The following is a 16,980-nucleotide window of genomic DNA, read 5'->3' as shown; positions in this document are numbered from 1 at the left end:
GCTGCAGGGGGTTTAACCTCTTGTAGCGCGAGCAACTTTCGTGTTTCAACCTCTCAGTTTCACCATCTGGCTGCAGATACTTGTGCTCGGTTGAATTTGCAGCAGTCAGTGTTCTCGGTATACTTCTCATAATCCAATATTCAAAAAAAAACCAGCGGTTGTGGTGGCAGATAGAATTTCACTCTTGCTGTGTTACAGAGCCATTTCCTCAGCGTCGCTTCCGTGTGAGCTCCACACCGAGCACTTTCGGTCAACTGCTTGATTTCAGTACTCCCGTGGTACCACCCCCGTGTAGTTAAGGGGGTTGGTTGTGGGGTTGTGCGCTCAGAGAAGCTCTTTTCAAAGGAAGAAATTACTAATAAATCTAAAAGCCACCAAAACCAAACCTGAGTGGCTTTTGTCTTTATTTAGTCACTATTTGCAGGTCTGTAACTGATCATCCCCTTGATGATTTTCAACTTGATCATCCGCTTTTCATCTTGTTAACACAAAATGGGCCACTCAAAGAAGTGGCAGTGGCTTGCAGCACTGGCTGTACCACTGAACTTTGCATTTCTCGCCAGCAGTTATGGAGCACGTGGTGGGAGCTCTCTGAATAAGTAAAACACCTTCCACCCCTGTGGTTGTGAGAGCAAGTCTCCGATTATCTTATTTTACCAAAGATTTACAAAACTTTTTTTTTTTTTTTTTTTTATCTCTTGCTTCACAATAAATTACTTGTATGCCTTAAAGCTTGGTGGTCTGCTATGTTGCTGGTTAATGGGTTATTCTGTAAATCTGCTGTAATTCTGCAGTAGGGTGGGGATCGCCTGGGTGTGGAGGATCTGCCCCACGGAGCAGGGCATGCCGTGGTGCTGTATGAGGAACATTGGCCCTTCTCTTGCCAGTGCCAAGCTGCAATATGACACGGGATATGAGTAAGCCAGAAAAGTGAACCATGTTAAAGAGCACCTCTTGGTCGGAGTTCTGCATCAGCAGGTGGGCAGAAGCCGCAGAATTCAGGGTGGGAGGGGAAAATAAGGCTTTTTGGCCGATACGCTGTTCAGGGGCATATCATGATTGCTCTCAGCACCACCATGGCAGGTTCTGTCTGCTCACTGATATGTTCTGGGCTGTGCAAAGTTGGTCTGCAAGAAATTAGGGATTTCCAGAGGTCTCAGAGATATCTGGAGGAGCCAAGAACCTCTGGACACCAGTGCCAGGCAAGTACAGTAGGCAGGGAGTTCCTGCAGAGACCTCCCTGACAAGGGGACGCAGTGGGGCCATGTAACCAGCCGAGCTCCAGTACTGGAAGACTGCAGAAATCTTTCCTGAGCTCTTTAAAACCCAGTGAATTTTACATAGTTAGCAGTGCTCGGTGATTACGCAGCTTAATTAGCAATAGGATTTGACCATCTCGCTGTGTGCAGCGCAGGCTGCAGATCTTCCCCTAGCCGAGTTTCCCACTCAAAGCCTGTTAAACAAATTGCTGTTTGTTAGAGCGCAGCAAACGAGCGTTACATAAGCCTCGAATAACTTCCTTCCAATTCGGGGGAAAAAAATGTATTTGCATGAGCTCAGGCCCAGGTGCAACGCTGTGAAACTTGCTGGTCACAGAGCCCAGCGTGGTCTGGAGCTGGGAGGGCACTTGGTGACTGGGAGGGAGGGAAGGAAAGGGGGCTCAGAAGCAGAGAGCAGGATTGAACCTCGACCCTGTGAGGGGTCTGTGGTGGCTGGGCTGCCTTGGTGTGGTGGGCTGCCTGCTGGGGGCTCAGCCTGAGACGGCGAGAGGATCCATGGCAGGCCCTTGTGAGGCTGGGGGCTCATTTTCTCCCCTTCCTCATCCTCTAACAGACCGTGGGACAAACTGTGATTTTTCCACCACATTAAAGCGCCCTTTGGTGCTGTTTTGGATATCGTGCAGTCCTGCTTCCCCTTGGAGCCACGGCGGTGGTGGGGGCGAGGGGCGGCAGCGTGAAATGGAGGACTCCTGAGCTGAGGGAGGCCGGGGCTGGGGCTGGGCCCCGGCGCGTCGCGATCTGGGCTCCTCCGGCCTCGCTGCCATCTGCCTCGCCTGGGAATAGTTTTCTCTGGCGCAGCCCCTGTGCCTCGGTGTTGCATCATCTCTGGGAGGCAGGCCAGGCCCGGAGCCCCAGCACAAAGGCTTTCTGAAGCCGATGAAGCTTGTTCTGTGTGCGAAGCGGCGCGCTCCTTCCTGTCGGCCTTTCCGCGGCGTTCCTGAAGCGGCCCGGCTCTGGGAAGCCCTCCGTAAATCGCCGCTTTATATCCCCCTGCTTCCTGCACACCTGGCTGATGCAACGTCTGCCCGCCGAGCCCGGCTGCGGGCTCCTCTGGAGCCGTTTTGTTCGCCCTGGCGGGGAGTGGCCGGGCAGGCAGCCGGCATCACGTGGAGGCCTTAAATAGATGTAGAAAGGACGTAGGGCCAGGCTCGCGAGGCAGCGAGTATTTAGTGGGATTACGGAGAAATCTTTTCCAATTCTGGGACGGGAGGCTGCAATCCTACTCCTTGGCAACTTGTTTGTGGTCAGCCTGCCACTGGTTGCAGCTCCTGGCCGCCGCTGCCTGCCAGTAAATGCTGCCGATTCTCCTCCTATGTTCAGCAACTTCCCGCGGCCGCGGGGACCGGCCGGATTCTCGTGGGAACTGTAATTCCCTCCATTTGGAGCCGGGCCTGGTTATTGCCCTTTATTGCTCCGCTTCCCTCTGACCTTGCATGTGGTATAGGATTTTCTCCGAAATCCCTTCATAACACACATTCAAGGTCTGCAGTTATTTATCCTTGGGGGTTGTCTGACGGCCTTTTCAATTTAGGGCTCGTCTACTTAGGAAAGTTTGACCAGTTACGCAGATACAGCCGTTCACGTGCTTGCTATTACACTCACAGGCAACAAAAGCTAGAACAAAGAAATACTCTGGTCTGCCAGGATTAAACCGGTGTTGTTTATGTTATTTAAATTAACCTCCAATCTTATTTTAACCATAGCCATTTTCTGGCATAGGCAGGCCTCTTAAATTCAGTCTCAAAATGTAGGGCTTGTACGGACAAGGTGCGGCAGACAGCAGTGGTACTTTCCAGTACTGCTGTTCCTTGGTGTCCGCTCTGCCCTATTGCAGAAACGCGTTGCCCTTATAACCATATCTAAAGGGGAATCTGTATTTTACCTGCTTCTGCTTTTAGTCCCGTGTTCTTGGCGTCAACTGCACTCGATGAGACATGGCAACATTTCCTTCCTGCCAGCTGTTTTGGCAAAGGCTTAGAGGGGACAGTCGCAGCACTCACTGCCACAGCTGGATTCACTGGAGGTTAGTTGTCAAGCCCTTTGTCTCAGAGTATTAGTTCTGAACCTTTTTGTTCGCATTTTCTGATTTCTGTGACACACAGACGTTTGCCTATTCCCCTTCACCCTGTGGGAAAAGAGAGCAACAACCTTAGATTGTAGAACCAGCACAGCAGTCAGGATGTGTTCCTCTTGCTGCAGCCTTCTTCCCCTGCTACCATCCCAAATCAGATGCTTGTAGAACTGTTTTGTTTTTATTTTTTCCTCTTTTTTAGTTTCATTTACTTTGGTAAATTTTTCTATCATCATTTCTGTGGAGTCTTATTTATAGTAGACCTTTCTTTTCATCTTCCATTGCTATGGATCTTTCAGGAAAAAATAGAGTATTTTCAAAAACAAAAGCATTTTCAGGAGTTCACCTTTATTTCATTTTTGAAATTATCATTTTAAATACTTTTTGCATTTGAAAGAAGTATTTAATTCTTCAGCATTTGAAGAATTTGTCATCTTCACGAATGACTTGTTACGCTGTGGGATAGAGGCAATTTAATGCAATGTTTTTAGCACAGAAATGGGCCGAGAAGTACTTCTGTCTCTTGAGGTTTTTTTATCTTCTCCACCATTACTATTTTTTAAAGTTTTATTTTGATGATTAACATTTCGGAGGTTTAGCATTTCATGGAGACTGCTAGATTTTCAAAGCGTTGTCTTGTGAAGTTTTCTTAAAACAAAGGTTATGAGGACTTTGATATAAACTTCTCTACTGTGATGGTCTTTTCCTTTACACTGAGGTTGTTACTCCTTTAAAACATCAGCTCTGTCACCATCCTGCTCAGCGGACCGTGTGTGCAGGCCATGCAAATGCAGCTAGGTCTGTGCTCATCAGCGTGGGGCACAGGCAGAGCTACCTGGTGTCTGCCAGCCACCTCTTCATGTAAGCACACCTCAGAATAATTTGGTCTGCCACGGATCACTGCTACTCTGTAATTTGCTTCCCCTTTCTAATTTGGTATGTATTTGTTTATGGAATTATCCTTCTGTGTGAATCTTCAGCCAATTTCAAATCAATATGAATTAAACTTTCCAGTAAGCTTTCACGGTGCCAATGAGGTGTTTTACGAAAATCCACACAAACCCTTGTCTCGAGCCTCTGCCTCCTGGCTGTGCTGGACTGTAAGGAATGCAGTTGAGTTGTCCTGCAGAAGGTATTTCTGGAAGCAAAATCTGCCCTTCCTTCATCTCTTACTGTATTTTTCTTTTATCATAATACCTGATATCCTTAGCGATTCTAAAAGAAAAGCTCAGGCTGTTTGTCTGCAAAACAAAGGGTTTTTGCACAACTTCTTGACTGCTGAATCAGCAGCAAAGTTTTGAGGTTATTCTTTCTGCTTTTCTGAGGAATCTCCCCAGTCCCAGGTCAGTGGCTGAGAACACTTGAGTATGCATTTTGTAATTTCTTGCTTGACGGTTTAATTTCTTTCACTTGCTCGCTGTCACCACTGACGGTCCCTTAGGGTGTAGTTTGCAGATGAGGTTAACTAAAACCAATGTTTTCTGAGTCAGATAAAATGATGGAATCCCATGGGCGGACATGATGAAAATCTCTTACAATATCTTAAACCCAGTTTAAACGAATTTGACCAAAGGATTTTCAGTTTTCAGCTGTTTACCGAGTTTTATCAAAATCAGTTTAGCTCGCTTGTACCTCAGTTTTAAACGCGGCTTACGTGGCCTTAGCTGAACTGCTTTATCACGCTGACTTTAGCTAAGTAGGTGTATTTGTAGACACACATTGAGGTGGCTTCCAGCTTTTCCTTAAGGTGCTTTACGAGGATGGGAATCATCCGTACGATTTCATACCTTGTAAGGAACAGCCTGACTGATACATCAGTCGGTGGGTACCAAAAGCTGATGGAGATGAGCTGTGTAGTAGAGGCAGCACTGTCACCTTTCCTGATCCTTGACGCCAGGTCTTGTGCAGCGTGGTGAGCAGATCGAGTCTCACTGGGGTGTTGCATTTTGACACGCTTAACGATTTTTAAATGTTGTTCTTGTTCTGAGAGCTTGTTGGTGCTTTTGTTGTGGTTCTCCAGATCCCAGAGAACAAGTGAGCTGTGAAACAAATTTATAAATAGAAGTATTTCTCTTTGCATATAGATACTTACATATAAAAAAGTATGATAATGGCAAATACTCATATTAATACATTTTTTATTTAATTAACTCAGTCTTTCCTTGCTGCTTAGTGAATCCAGCATGTTTCCAGGGCAGAGCTAAGCATTTGTATTAATAGACTGAGGCACAATTCAGGTAAAACAGAATAAATTGGAGTTAAAAGTCTTACAGATTTGTCTACTCTGCCTCTGTGTAGGTGTCCTTATGGAACAGCATGTCTGAAATTCTGGGCATTTGATGCGTTTTTTTCTGAGCTGGCTGTTTCAAACTGGCGAAAACCCTTGATCTGATTGTGTTTGCACTAAAGGTGCTTGCCCTTCTGTGAGTATCTGCCCTTGACATGGGGTTTGTAGGTGTGCTGGAACAAACAGGCAGTGCCTGCTGCGCTTCGGGTGGACTGCCCTCGTGTTTGGGTGCCGCGATGTTTGGAAACGGGACCTCTGCAGAATGGCAATTGAACCACTTCACATTTATGTGACATGTCCCATGGATTTGGACTGCAGGCTCTCAGCAGCACGAGTGGCGAGAAAAGTTTCCAGCAGTAAATTTTCTGTGTCTGTTTGATTTGTAACACGGAGGGCAGCGTTTGTGGAAGGGAGCCAGTGCAGTGCTGCTGCTGTTGCATCCGAAACAGTTTCAAAAATTAAATTTACTGTTCGAGCAGCTGTTACCTAACCTTTGCTTGGCCAGCTTGGATTTATTACAGTCCTTCCTGTCGATATAGGATGTTACCTGAAATAATTGAATAGCATGTATTTGCATTTTAGCTAAGGCAGCTGTTTGTGATTTTGGTGTGTGACCTGTGCTGAGCCAGTTGGGGACCATGAAGCTGTGGTGGTGGTGCAGGTGGATGGATGCTCGACTCAGCTCTTGTGATGATGCTGGGGAAGACCAGGTGTCTTTGTACTGGTGTGACTGGTTAAGGAGGCAGGAGTGTAGCATGGGGGCAAGAACATCTTTAAACACTACATTTTCGAAACCGGTTAAGCATTATTTACCTGCTAGGCCATCAAAATTCCCATTTCCATTTGATTTTGAGAAGACTTGTATCACGAGAGAGAGAGGTTTGTGCCATGGTGTGAAGCTCACTGCATTTGCATTAAGATTTCAAATTTTAGGAAATCTTCCAGTGGCACTGGAGAGAACTTCCTGCTTTTTTTCTCCCGTCCAGCTGTATATTTTTGGGGATAGGAGGCAGGCAGGAGTTTGGGGATTGTCTATAGAGGGAATTAACTGGTGCCATGGGTGAATGTTTTGATCTCAACCCCTGTTTTCTGGGCAGGCTGATGTTTTGGGTGTTCCCAGGGCAAGCTTCATGAAGACCACACTGTAATCTAGCCTGAAGGTGGTGTGGTCTTGGACAGCACTTCGGATTTGTCTCAGCGATTCATTTTGAATGTTACATTGTCAGAGTTGAAAGTACACAGAAAACAGCAGCGACAAACAGCAAAATCTGAGAGCTGGCGATTGTTGGGCAAGTCCTGCTGGATCAACACAAAAGCAATTGAACTGGAATTCGCCTTGTCTAACCTTTTTTGTTTGGCATTTCGTGGTTCTCCAGCGCTCTTTCCCAAAAGTGGGAGTTGCTGTTGGGCCGAAACGGCCTGCTATTTGCAGCGTTGGTGGTGGGAGGGTTTCCTCTGAGCAGTGACCCAGAACTTGTCCCGCTGAGCCCAGGGCTGACATGGTGTCCTGTGAAGCTCGGGTCCAGAGACCGCGCCTGAAACCCTTGGGTCCTGCTGAGTCACAAGTAGGCAGGAGCTGGAATTTGTCCTGATTAAATCTCAGGCTGCTGCCAGCTGGGGACGGTCATGGCAAAGGCAAGAGATCAATAGGGTAAAGAAACCTGAGTGAGTATTTAAAAAAAACTATACTTTTTTATTTCATTTCATTTCATTTTTTAAAGGTTTCTATGTCCCTTAGAAGGGAAGGGTACTCCAGATGCTGTGAAACCTGTCCCCCCCTTTTCCTTTAACCTTTACCCGGTGTTACGTGACTCCGTGTTGAAGCAGGATCGGTGTCTGTAGCTCCCAGCTGCATTTCAGCAGCACAAGTTCTCATCTGGTGTCAGTGCGGAAATCACAAGTACAAGAAGGGGTGAGACGCTCCTGAAAGGAACTTCTATGGTTATTTTTCATCCAGAAAACGCACTCAAGGACACCTGAGCTGGCTCAGGCTGCCTGTGGGCTTGTCCTGCTCTGTTTTTTCATCTGCCCACCTCTCCACGAGGCCATCGCTTTGGGGCATAACAGGGAGTAGCCACGGACCGCTTGGAAATCATTCCGTGCCACGTCTGTAGTTCACCGTATGCCTGTCGTATGATCAGGAAGAGATTTCTCCTAGGGATACATGCTGAAAAAGGGAAATCTGTCCCAGCGATAAGATGAGTGCCCTGCCTTTTAAGACAGAAGGGAGAGGCAATATGATGTGCGGCACCTCCACTTGCCAACTTTCACTTCGTTTGCCCTTGGAGGGGGAGTTCTGGCATTTCTGGGGTGTGTGTGAACAGCAGCAGGGCGGTCCCAGTGAGAAGCCCCCTGCCCACAGCTGCAACCAGGAGCTCTGGGGCCTCGCTGACCATGGTGAGGGCCGCAGGAGGCCGGGTGGAGGCTGCCCAATGCCTCCGTGACTCACTTGCTGCCCGGAGCCTGACGTGGCCCAGCCATGGGGAGAGGACCACAGGGACCCCATGGAGCTCACTGCCATCGGTGGCAGCCCAAAGCCTCGCTGCTGGCCTCTCCTGCCCTGCTGTGGCACAGCCTCGTCGCCCGTTCTGCCTCCTCATCCCGCCCCGAGTGGGCTGTGGCCGCGGCTTTTTTGGGGAAGGAGTGGGGAAATGCCGATGGAGGGCTGCGGGCGGTGGGTGACAGCTGCTGCTCACGTGCAGAAGGAGCTAGGAGGGTGCTTCTCCGCTAATTAGTGCTAAGTTTAGTTGGGGGGGTTTATTGTTATTGGCTTTGTGGCAGAGCAGATCACTGTGTGTCAGTCCAAGGCTGTGGGGGAAAAAAACACACACCGCCATCTGCCTCTGCCCCCTCTTCCCTGGTCCCAGGTGTGAAAATAAAGCACACGCAGTGTGCCACTTGCTGTAAGTCTGATTTCTGCTCGTCTTTTGCTGAAAGCCTTCTCTGGGGGCATATGGCGGAGACCTCGTACCCATAAGGGAGGTTCAATGCTTTGTTTCTCCCCGGCAGGTTTCCCCATGTCCGTGACGTGTTGGCCGAGGCTCTGCGGCTCCTCTCCGCCCTCGGAGCGGCCGGTCGCTGCCCTCTGGACTCCGTGATCCCCGACGGGCGTCATGAGCATTGCAATCCCTCTGGGAGTCACCACACCAGATACGTCCTACTCCGACATGGCTGCAGGATCGGAGTGAGTGTTACCCCGTGGAGGAGCAGGGGAGGGTGGCTGGGGGCTGCCTCGGGGTCAGGGCCGGTGCTGGTCCAGTGGCTTTGAGATGGTTTTGAATGTTTAACAAAGGTTTTGTGGAAATTGGTAAGTTCTAAGGAAAGTTGTAAGAGTATGAGGCACTCAACACTGCTTTTTGTATCAGCTCGGTTAGGAAGGCTGCGTGCAAGTGCATATGGTAGTGCGTTTGCACTTGACGTTGGCAAGGTACAAGCCAGCTCCTTTTCAAAAGCTGTTGTAAATGAGAGCTCAGTATGTTGGGCTTCCCTCTCAGCAGAGCCTGCTAGCTCAGACTCAGTACCAGTGCATACGTGACTGATTTCTGGAGCAGTGCAGAGCTTGGCTGGAGATGTACAACAGCATCACTCTGCGTAGACGCCTTCATGTGTGTTGTTCTGCCCTTGAGCATATTCCGAGAAGTGCAGCTAGGTGTGCAGACCTTCAGGGTTCCCATCACAGCACTCTGCCTTTGTAGGAGTCAGGAACATTTCAAATCCTGAAAATATTGTGATCTTTTCTTAAAATGCTTGTTAGAATGGTGTTAAGTCGAGTGAGTACTGTGTTTTCACTGGGGGCAAGAGGAAGGGCTACCACAAAAAGGGTTATTATATCAGGTATGGACTGTAGCATCTATTTTTCCACAGCAATTCCTTTTTTTTTTTTTTTTTTAAAGGACATTTTGCAGATCTATTTCCGCCATGTATTATTTACAGGTACCTGCTGTGCAAATACCTGCATGTCAGATTGATCACTGTAGAGCAGATAATGCTCCAGACTGCTAATTTTGAGCTGTAAGAGCAGTGGGCTAGGCTGTGAATCATTGTTTTGCCCTTCCATCTTGCCCTGATTTAAATACAGTCTGACTACACAGTCGCACTCCCTGCAAGACTGCTAATGCTCTTTTTCATCTGTCTTGGCACTGGCCCCACTGTAGGCATTCTTCTTTGTGAGGCTTCATTCCACCACAAAGTCCATATTTTTATAGACTGTTTTAAACGAGGAGTCAAAAATCCAGTAGGTCACTCATCTGCAGTAGGGATCTGATCCTTCAATTTCGAGACTTAATATTCAGTACTGCTTGTCACATGCTTCTCCCACACCAGCTCTTTAAAGACTCAACATCCAGGAATTTTAAACTATTTATGGCAGGAGAAAGAGTGCTAAATAGTTTGCTCGTGTACTATGTGCTTTGCTTTCAGAGCTGAGTGGGATATATCTATGCATGTCCCTTGTAAAATTTAAATATCAAAAGGCTGTCTATAAATCCTCTGCAAAGCATTTTTTCCACTGGCTGTAAGAAATTTGTAGGTCCAACTTGAGGCTAGGCTGGAGTTCTTTGAAAAAGGCTTTTGAAGATTTCTGAATTGGCTTCTCTCTCCGTTTTCTAAAAAGTGGGAATGCCAGGACTTTATTCTCCTGGCTTTGCATTGAGGCACTGTTACTTTACTGCTGAAGTGTCCTTCGTGAGTCTGTTCAAAGTTAAGGCTATCCTCCACTTCTCCTTTGAAATTCTACAAGTTTGAGGCATGATATCTGTGCTACCTGAGCTTCTTGTCTCTTAGAAGGGATTTCAAAGATGTGCATCATGAAAGAATGGGAAGGTAAAAGCAAAACGAACTGGCCCTCTTAAGGCTGAGCTTTAGCATCCTCCTCTGGCCTCCGATGCCAGAGGGGAAGTGAAAATGCTGAAAGATGTTTGTGTTGGGTGATCTCAGAGGGTGATAAGGAGGCTGCAGAGCACTTTTGCATATTGGAAGTCGTTGAAGCTCCTTGGAGGGTTGCTGGTGAGGAAGCAGGGCCCCAGCATTGTTGCCCCTGGACACCGTTGCACCAACAGTCCTGAAGTTGTATTGTTAGTGCTTGTGGCAGTGCTGCTGGTGTTCCAGGCTGGCTGTGTGAATACGAGTGACTTGGGCAGAGGACAGATCTGCTGTTTAGTCTCTCTCCCTTCTGGTATTCCTTCTGAAAATAAATTAAACCTGAATGGATTTAAGTCTGGGCCGGTCTGGAAATCCTGAAGGGCTGTTGTTGTGAAGATGCAGCGAGGCTGGATTACGTGCCGAGCTCAAGCTCTGCATCCTGCCTTTTGTTAGGGAGTGTATCCTCGGAGGGGTGTCACCGCCTGTGTCTGCCTCTGCCTTCAGCTGAGTGCAGCTACATGAAAAACCAGCTGAATTTATGATGTCATGCAGCTCGGTTCTGAGTTACAGGAGTGGGATTTATGCAGGTTAAAGGCTTTCTGCAGATCTTTGCACAGTAAATCACTGCTCCTTCCTGTGGGAAAGACGGGGCTGCCTCGCTCCAGAAGGAGGGAGCCCGGGAAGTCGGTGTGAGCGTGTAGCAGGTTTAGTGGCAGGGTGGGGCAAACTGCACTGCAGCAGAGATTTCAAGTGCTAATAGGAAGTCCAAAGGGCACAGGGGTTATTTTTCTTGGGTGGTGCCTAAACGCTCCCCCACGCGTGACCACTGGCCTGTAGTGTTTGAGTGCTGCTCGATTCCCACTGCCAACCTAAGACCCACTGAGAATCCTCCGAGATCTCACCAGAGCAGCACAAGTCCAAGGTAAAGTTCTTCCCTTCCTGCATTTTTCTTTCCTGCTTGCTCAGCTACCTGCGGTAATTTTGAAGAGGATTTCAGCTGCAGACGTGATTCAGTAATATTCTGCTGTATTCTGGTATGGGTCCTGCTTCTGTCCTCTGCAGAGATTTGCTGATGTTCATCTCCTGCTTGGGGGAAAGCTCCTAATAGGTGGTGCGTTGCCTTGCTGGTGTTCTGTCCGTAGCTTCATTATCTAATATTCCCTGCATTGAATTGCAGCTGTCCCTTCTCTGAGTAGGGTTTCTGCAGCTTTCTGCTGAGGATATACCTTTCATTTTGAGCTGTTTTTTTTCACCACCGTGTGGTGGAAGAGTGCATTGTACCTCAGCAACAAATTTCTTATTCAGCACATTGCACACACCGTGTTGCTGTGTAGAAAGAACAGGGTAAATCCGATTTGCCTGTGGCCGGTGTCTGTCCAGGTCATGAATTTTGTAGCCCCTTCGTAGCAGGAATCTCCAGCTCCCAGTGGCTGCTGTCGGGACAGCTGCAGGTTTCGTGCAGGCTTTATCATGGGACGTTGGACTCGGCTCACAATTAGTATCCAAGAGAGAGAGAAACGAGCGCAGATGCAGGAAAGCCGCTTAGCTGCTATTTGAAATAAGCTGTTGTGTAGATAACATGGCAGTGCTGTTCGGTGGCTTTGAGATTAAGCTGGCTGAGTTCAGATACGAATGCCAAACTATACCCAACTTCCTTAACCATAAAGAAATTGAGCTTCATACGTGTTTCTTAATTATTACTTTTTTTAACTTCTCCGATTGAGACCCAGTTTTATGTAAGAGGAGTTATACAGGGTGGCCCTTACTCAGTTGCTTCCCTCTGTTGAAAGCAGGTTCATCCTGTGCAACGTTGGCACACACGGTGCCTGGTGAAGCTCATAGAACACCTCGATTTCACAAAGTTCCTTCATTTTGAGCTCATGTGTTGAATAGAAAAGAGCTGTGAAATACTGGCACTAAAAATGATGTTCTATTGATGGGTTTTACTTCTGGCCCTTTCTGCAGCCCAGAGTCTGTGGAAGCTAGTCCAGCTGTCAGTGAGAAGAATGTGTACTCCAGCCACGGCTATGGGGCCACCCAGAAACACAGCTATCGCGGGCTGCCTTACGCAGTGAGTACTCTCTCTGCAGTGAATCAGCTCTTTACTGTCTGCTTTGCTCTTTTTCTCCTTGTTCCATAGCTTTGCCTGTTAAGCTTCAGGAGATTTGGCTTATTTATTAGGGAACTCTGAGTTACAGCTGAGTTGTGCCATACATTTTGCATTTATGTGTTTATTATTTGTTGAAGCCTTGCATACTTTGTAGCAAGCTTTATTAGTGTTCTAGGTGATAGATTTTTTTTTTAACTGAATGAAGTGACTATGTATGAATATATAATATTTTTCTGGCAGTAATTTTATGCCCTGTTTGGTTTATTGTATATTATTTATGCTTGTTTCAACTGCACAGGTCTTTACATTGATAACTTGTAACTGTGAGAAATAAGGAACAGTCAGGAAGGTTTGAAACTCTGGGATGAACAGGATGTCACAGAATCGTTGAGGTTGGAAGGGACCTTTTGAGACTGGGTAGTCCAACCCCCCTGCTTAGGCAGAGTCAGCTGGAGCAGATTGCCCAGAACTGTGTCCGGTTGGGTTTTGAATATCTCAGCAGACAGAGACTTCACAACGTGTCTGGACAACCAGTTCTGGTGTTTGACCACTGATGTCATCTCAGATGATTAGCAGAGCAACGGTTAATGTTGAAGTAGCCTGGTGACTTTCCTAGGTTTTGAATTTAATTCATTGGCGAATGTAATTCGTGAAGTAAACCATTCACCTCCTTCAGAGCTTTACCTTCTTGGTAGGTAGAGGAATTCAGTTTATTGTTTTACAGCGGTTGTTAAGTAATAACCTGGGAAGTTTCTAGGCATCATATCTTCACATTAAAAGTAGTACTGCCAATACTCGTTTTCAGGATCATAATTACGGAGCCCCTCCTCCTCCAACACCGCCAGCCTCCCCTCCTGTCCAGACCATTATACCTCGCGCAGAACTGAACGGCTTGCACTCACCTGATGAGGAGAACTCCGGGGACAGTGAGAGCTCCTCAGAAGGAGAATCAATTCCCACTTGGTGCCACTGCAGTGTCTCCCAAGATGGTTTCCTCCTCAAGTGCGAAAAGTGCAGGTAAGCTTTGGTGCAGTGCAGATCTGGACTGCTCCTCTTGTTGACTTCTCAAGCCAAGCTTTGTCACGTTTGGGCTGTGGGACGGACTTCCTTTTGCTAGCTGGAGCGTTCTTCCCAGTGCTTTACCTAGTATTGACCCTCCTCCTTTGCGTTGTCAGCCTGACAAGTGTTGGTGGCACCAGGAGTGGAGATGAGGATGTTAGATCGATGTTCTTATCATCCTGGGCCCCACTGAGGGCACGCATCTTGTGACATCCTGTTGAATTTCAAGTGACTTTACTCCTACAAACCAGCTTCAATTGTGCATTCTCGTTTGGCAGAGGAATGAGCAGGGGGAAGGTGATCAGACTCCGCCGCCGGAAGCAGGACAACGTGTCAGGTGAGTGAGTTTGTAGTTCTGATAATGGTGACTTTTGCTTTCTTTCTGCAAGGACTTTCTTTTTGGCTGATGCAATCATCTAGTTGTAATCAGTGCCTGCTAGTGTTCTGTACCCACCAACCACTGGGATTTTTTCATTCCTTCTACCTCAGCTCAGTTAGCTCTTTGGGAAATCAGGTTATCTTGTGAACAAAAAAGCAAAACGTTCATCAGGGCTATTCTGTGAGATACCAGGAGTGTGGGAGACCTGTTCCCAGTTTGGGAGGGAAAACTGAAGTGGTTCAGTTTTCTCAGGGACGAGCTGCGTATTGTCAAGTAACCTTGGTGAAAGCAGACGAAGGGGTGGGCTGTTCTCTGTGGGGTGAATTACAAGGTTGCTAATGAAACACTCCACTCTATAGGTGGGGACAGCAGTGCAACTGAGAGCTGGGATGAAGAACTGTCTCCCTCTACGGTGCTGTACACAGCTACTCAGCACACCCCTACGAGCATCACGCTGACTGTCAACCGCGTCCGTAGAAGCAAACCGAAGAAGAGGAAGAGGAGTACAGAAAAAGCTCGCGCTGCTCCAAAGGCCAAAAAGATCAAGGTATGTGGAATGAGACGAGGTTGCTGTAGTTCCTCCCAAATGCTATGTGGAATACTGTTGAGAGCAAGATCACAAGCTGGGAATAAATGAGAAACTTGTCCTATCAGGAATTGCTCACCCTGGTGTAATAATGTGACTCCTTAAATGTGTGACCTGCTAGAGTATGTGGCTCTTAGTTTTAAAATGACCTTACTGGAACTCCACCCTTATTTTCCCAACACTGTCCATTCGTGCTCAGAGGCTTGAGCTCGCATATTTTCCATTCTGTATTAGGATTTGGGGAAATAGCTCCTGGAGTCTGCCTGCTTGTAGCAAAGAAGCAGCTTGTGAATGGAATGAAAAATGAAGTGAACATGGCATTTCTTAGCAGATTATGTTAGGAATCTGGGCTGCAATGCTTCTTGGCACTGTTCTTCAGGGACAGAGATAGTGCCTGTGTGGAGAACTATGTAGGTAGTAATGAGCATTTGCTGAGGGATGGCTTTACTGTCTTGTTTGTGAGGGTTTGGAGACTGAAATAATTTTAAATTGTCTGTATTGGAGCATGAGGGAGTGAGCAGCTGGTTCTTTCCCATCATCTGCTAGCTTTACCATGATTTTCCCCAGGTTTAGGTTTCCCTTGAAGTTGTTCTGGTAGGCACTAATTAAATAAAAGACTGGAAGCAGGAGCCTTGTGAGGTCTCCGGGTATCTTGTTGTGAACCAGTTTGATTCTGTTGTTGGCCCTTTCTTCTGTAGAAGCAAGCAGGGTCAGTCAGGACAGGTTGGGTTTTGATCATGAGATTTTATACCAAGCATGAGGCAGGCTTTTCAGTTCTGAAATCCTGGTTGTCAAGCTTGCTTTTTTTTTTTTCAGTTTTCATTGGATTTGCATTGCAGAATCTTTTTTGTTCATGTCCATTGCTTCTTGTGTAGGTCTTCCTGTAATTCTTGCCATCTGTTGTTAAGGGTTGTTCGGTTGCATAAGATCTATTGCCGTTCAGGGGCACTAATTCTGAGAAAAGGTTATAAAATATTTTTTTCTCTCCTTGTTCCGGGGACAGGCTTTTCGAGAGGGCTCACGGAAGTCTCTGAGAATGAAGGTGAGTGGAACTGAGAAAGCTCTGTGACGGTGGTGTGTGAGTTGCTGTTGGTTTGTGGTTTTTTTTTTCCCCCTGTAATTTTGTACTTCTCTTGGTTTGCCTGGGAAATTTCTGATTGCGCTACCAGAATCAGAATGATCCTAAGACTTTCTGTGCACTAAAAGCAGGCCTGCTCAAAAGGTTATCACAGGAATTACCCCTTGAACCTTGCTTTTGCTTCAGATAGCCCATCACTTTCTGTAATGCCATCCTGTTCCAAGAGATAAGACTGATATATGACACCTGGGAGTGAAATGTTTGATGTAAGGATGTAGAACTGGTTGTGGCCACTCTCTTGTGAGGTCAGCTATCATTTGATTGCATCAAAGATATTTTAAGCTTGGGTGTCGTTAAGTAGCTCAAGTTTAGTGTTGGAGTCCCTAGCAGTGTTGCCTTGCTTCTATCCACATCCTATTACTTCGGGATGAAAGGAATGATACATTTATCTCTTTTTGCATTACTGGTAGGTTTGGTTAGATGATAGAAAGCTTATTTGACAAAAAAGGGGGAGGTAAACTTCACTACAAGCACAAGAGTTGTTTTAAAGGTCCATCAGTTCCATCTAACCATAGTGCTGTGGCTCTTAGCAGGTGGCTCAGAGGAAAAAGGATGATTGTGTGGTGTGTGCACCTGTCTCCATAGTACCCAAGTGCCTGAAGAGGATAAAAATGCATATAATTTTTGTGCTTGTAATATGTATGATGAAAGTAATGATTATTTTTCAGTGGTTCTGGTCACTACTAATTCAGTGTCTCATATGTCTCAGTCCTAAAAGCCAGTTAAGTTGTTGACCTCTGGAATATTATTTGTTCAATTATTTAAGTTATTGTCAAATAAAGAATGAAGCGCTTTTTTTTTTTCTACCGGCTTCTTTCTTCCCCTCCCTTACAAGACAGTATAAATGGATTACCTGATTTCAACCTCTCTTCTTTATGCTGCTTAGGACTTGCAGTTTTAACCTTCTGGGTATTAGCTTATGCTGTACATTCAGTTTCTTGAAACCCTGGTGACCATTTAGCTTGAAGGTTTTAGAAGTATTTTGGGATCAGTCACTGCAAAGATTGAGATACAATCAGCATCATCTAGCATTTTGTTGGACGTGAGTGGGTTGAATGTAAGACAAGCTTGCATGAGATTTATTTGCATTTGTATGTTCTGTTCCTGTGCTTTTTTAATCTGCTTAATTGTTTTTCCAAATTGACTTAAAAAGGACTCTTTTCTGGCCAAGTGCTAGCTTAATTTTCTTGTATGTAGCAGTGCCAATACC

At 46.6% G+C, this 16,980-nt stretch overlaps 1 protein-coding gene across 4 annotated transcripts in view; it reads left to right on the top strand.

Moving 5' to 3' along the window:
* Nucleotides 1–16,980, top strand: part of SETD5 (SET domain containing 5) — a 64,103-nt gene that overhangs the window by 14,360 nt on the left and 32,763 nt on the right. For 2 of the 4 annotated variants that reach the window (XR_014696486.1, XM_084531042.1), the window contains exons 2-7: nucleotides 8,648–8,822; nucleotides 12,464–12,569; nucleotides 13,414–13,625; nucleotides 13,946–14,004; nucleotides 14,406–14,593; nucleotides 15,636–15,674. Coding sequence is in view for 3 of the 4 variants with exons in the window: in XM_084531042.1 (XP_084387168.1) it covers nucleotides 8,752–8,822; nucleotides 12,464–12,569; nucleotides 13,414–13,625; nucleotides 13,946–14,004; nucleotides 14,406–14,593; nucleotides 15,636–15,674 (675 nt within the window). In the remaining variant the exon portion in view is untranslated. Of the gene's footprint in view, nucleotides 1–8,647; nucleotides 8,823–11,346; nucleotides 11,421–12,463; nucleotides 12,570–13,413; nucleotides 13,626–13,945; nucleotides 14,005–14,405; nucleotides 14,594–15,635; nucleotides 15,675–16,980 lie in introns of those variants that run through there. The other 2 variants (XM_084531043.1, XM_084531044.1) reach the window with 2 other exon arrangements.

Source organism: Aythya ferina (assembly GCF_964211825.1).
Source record: "Aythya ferina genome assembly, chromosome: 10".
In the NCBI taxonomy this organism is placed as follows: domain Eukaryota; kingdom Metazoa; phylum Chordata; class Aves; order Anseriformes; family Anatidae; genus Aythya; species Aythya ferina.
Note: the sequence above shows the minus strand (reverse complement) of the source record. Positions and strands in the feature narration are given on the sequence as shown.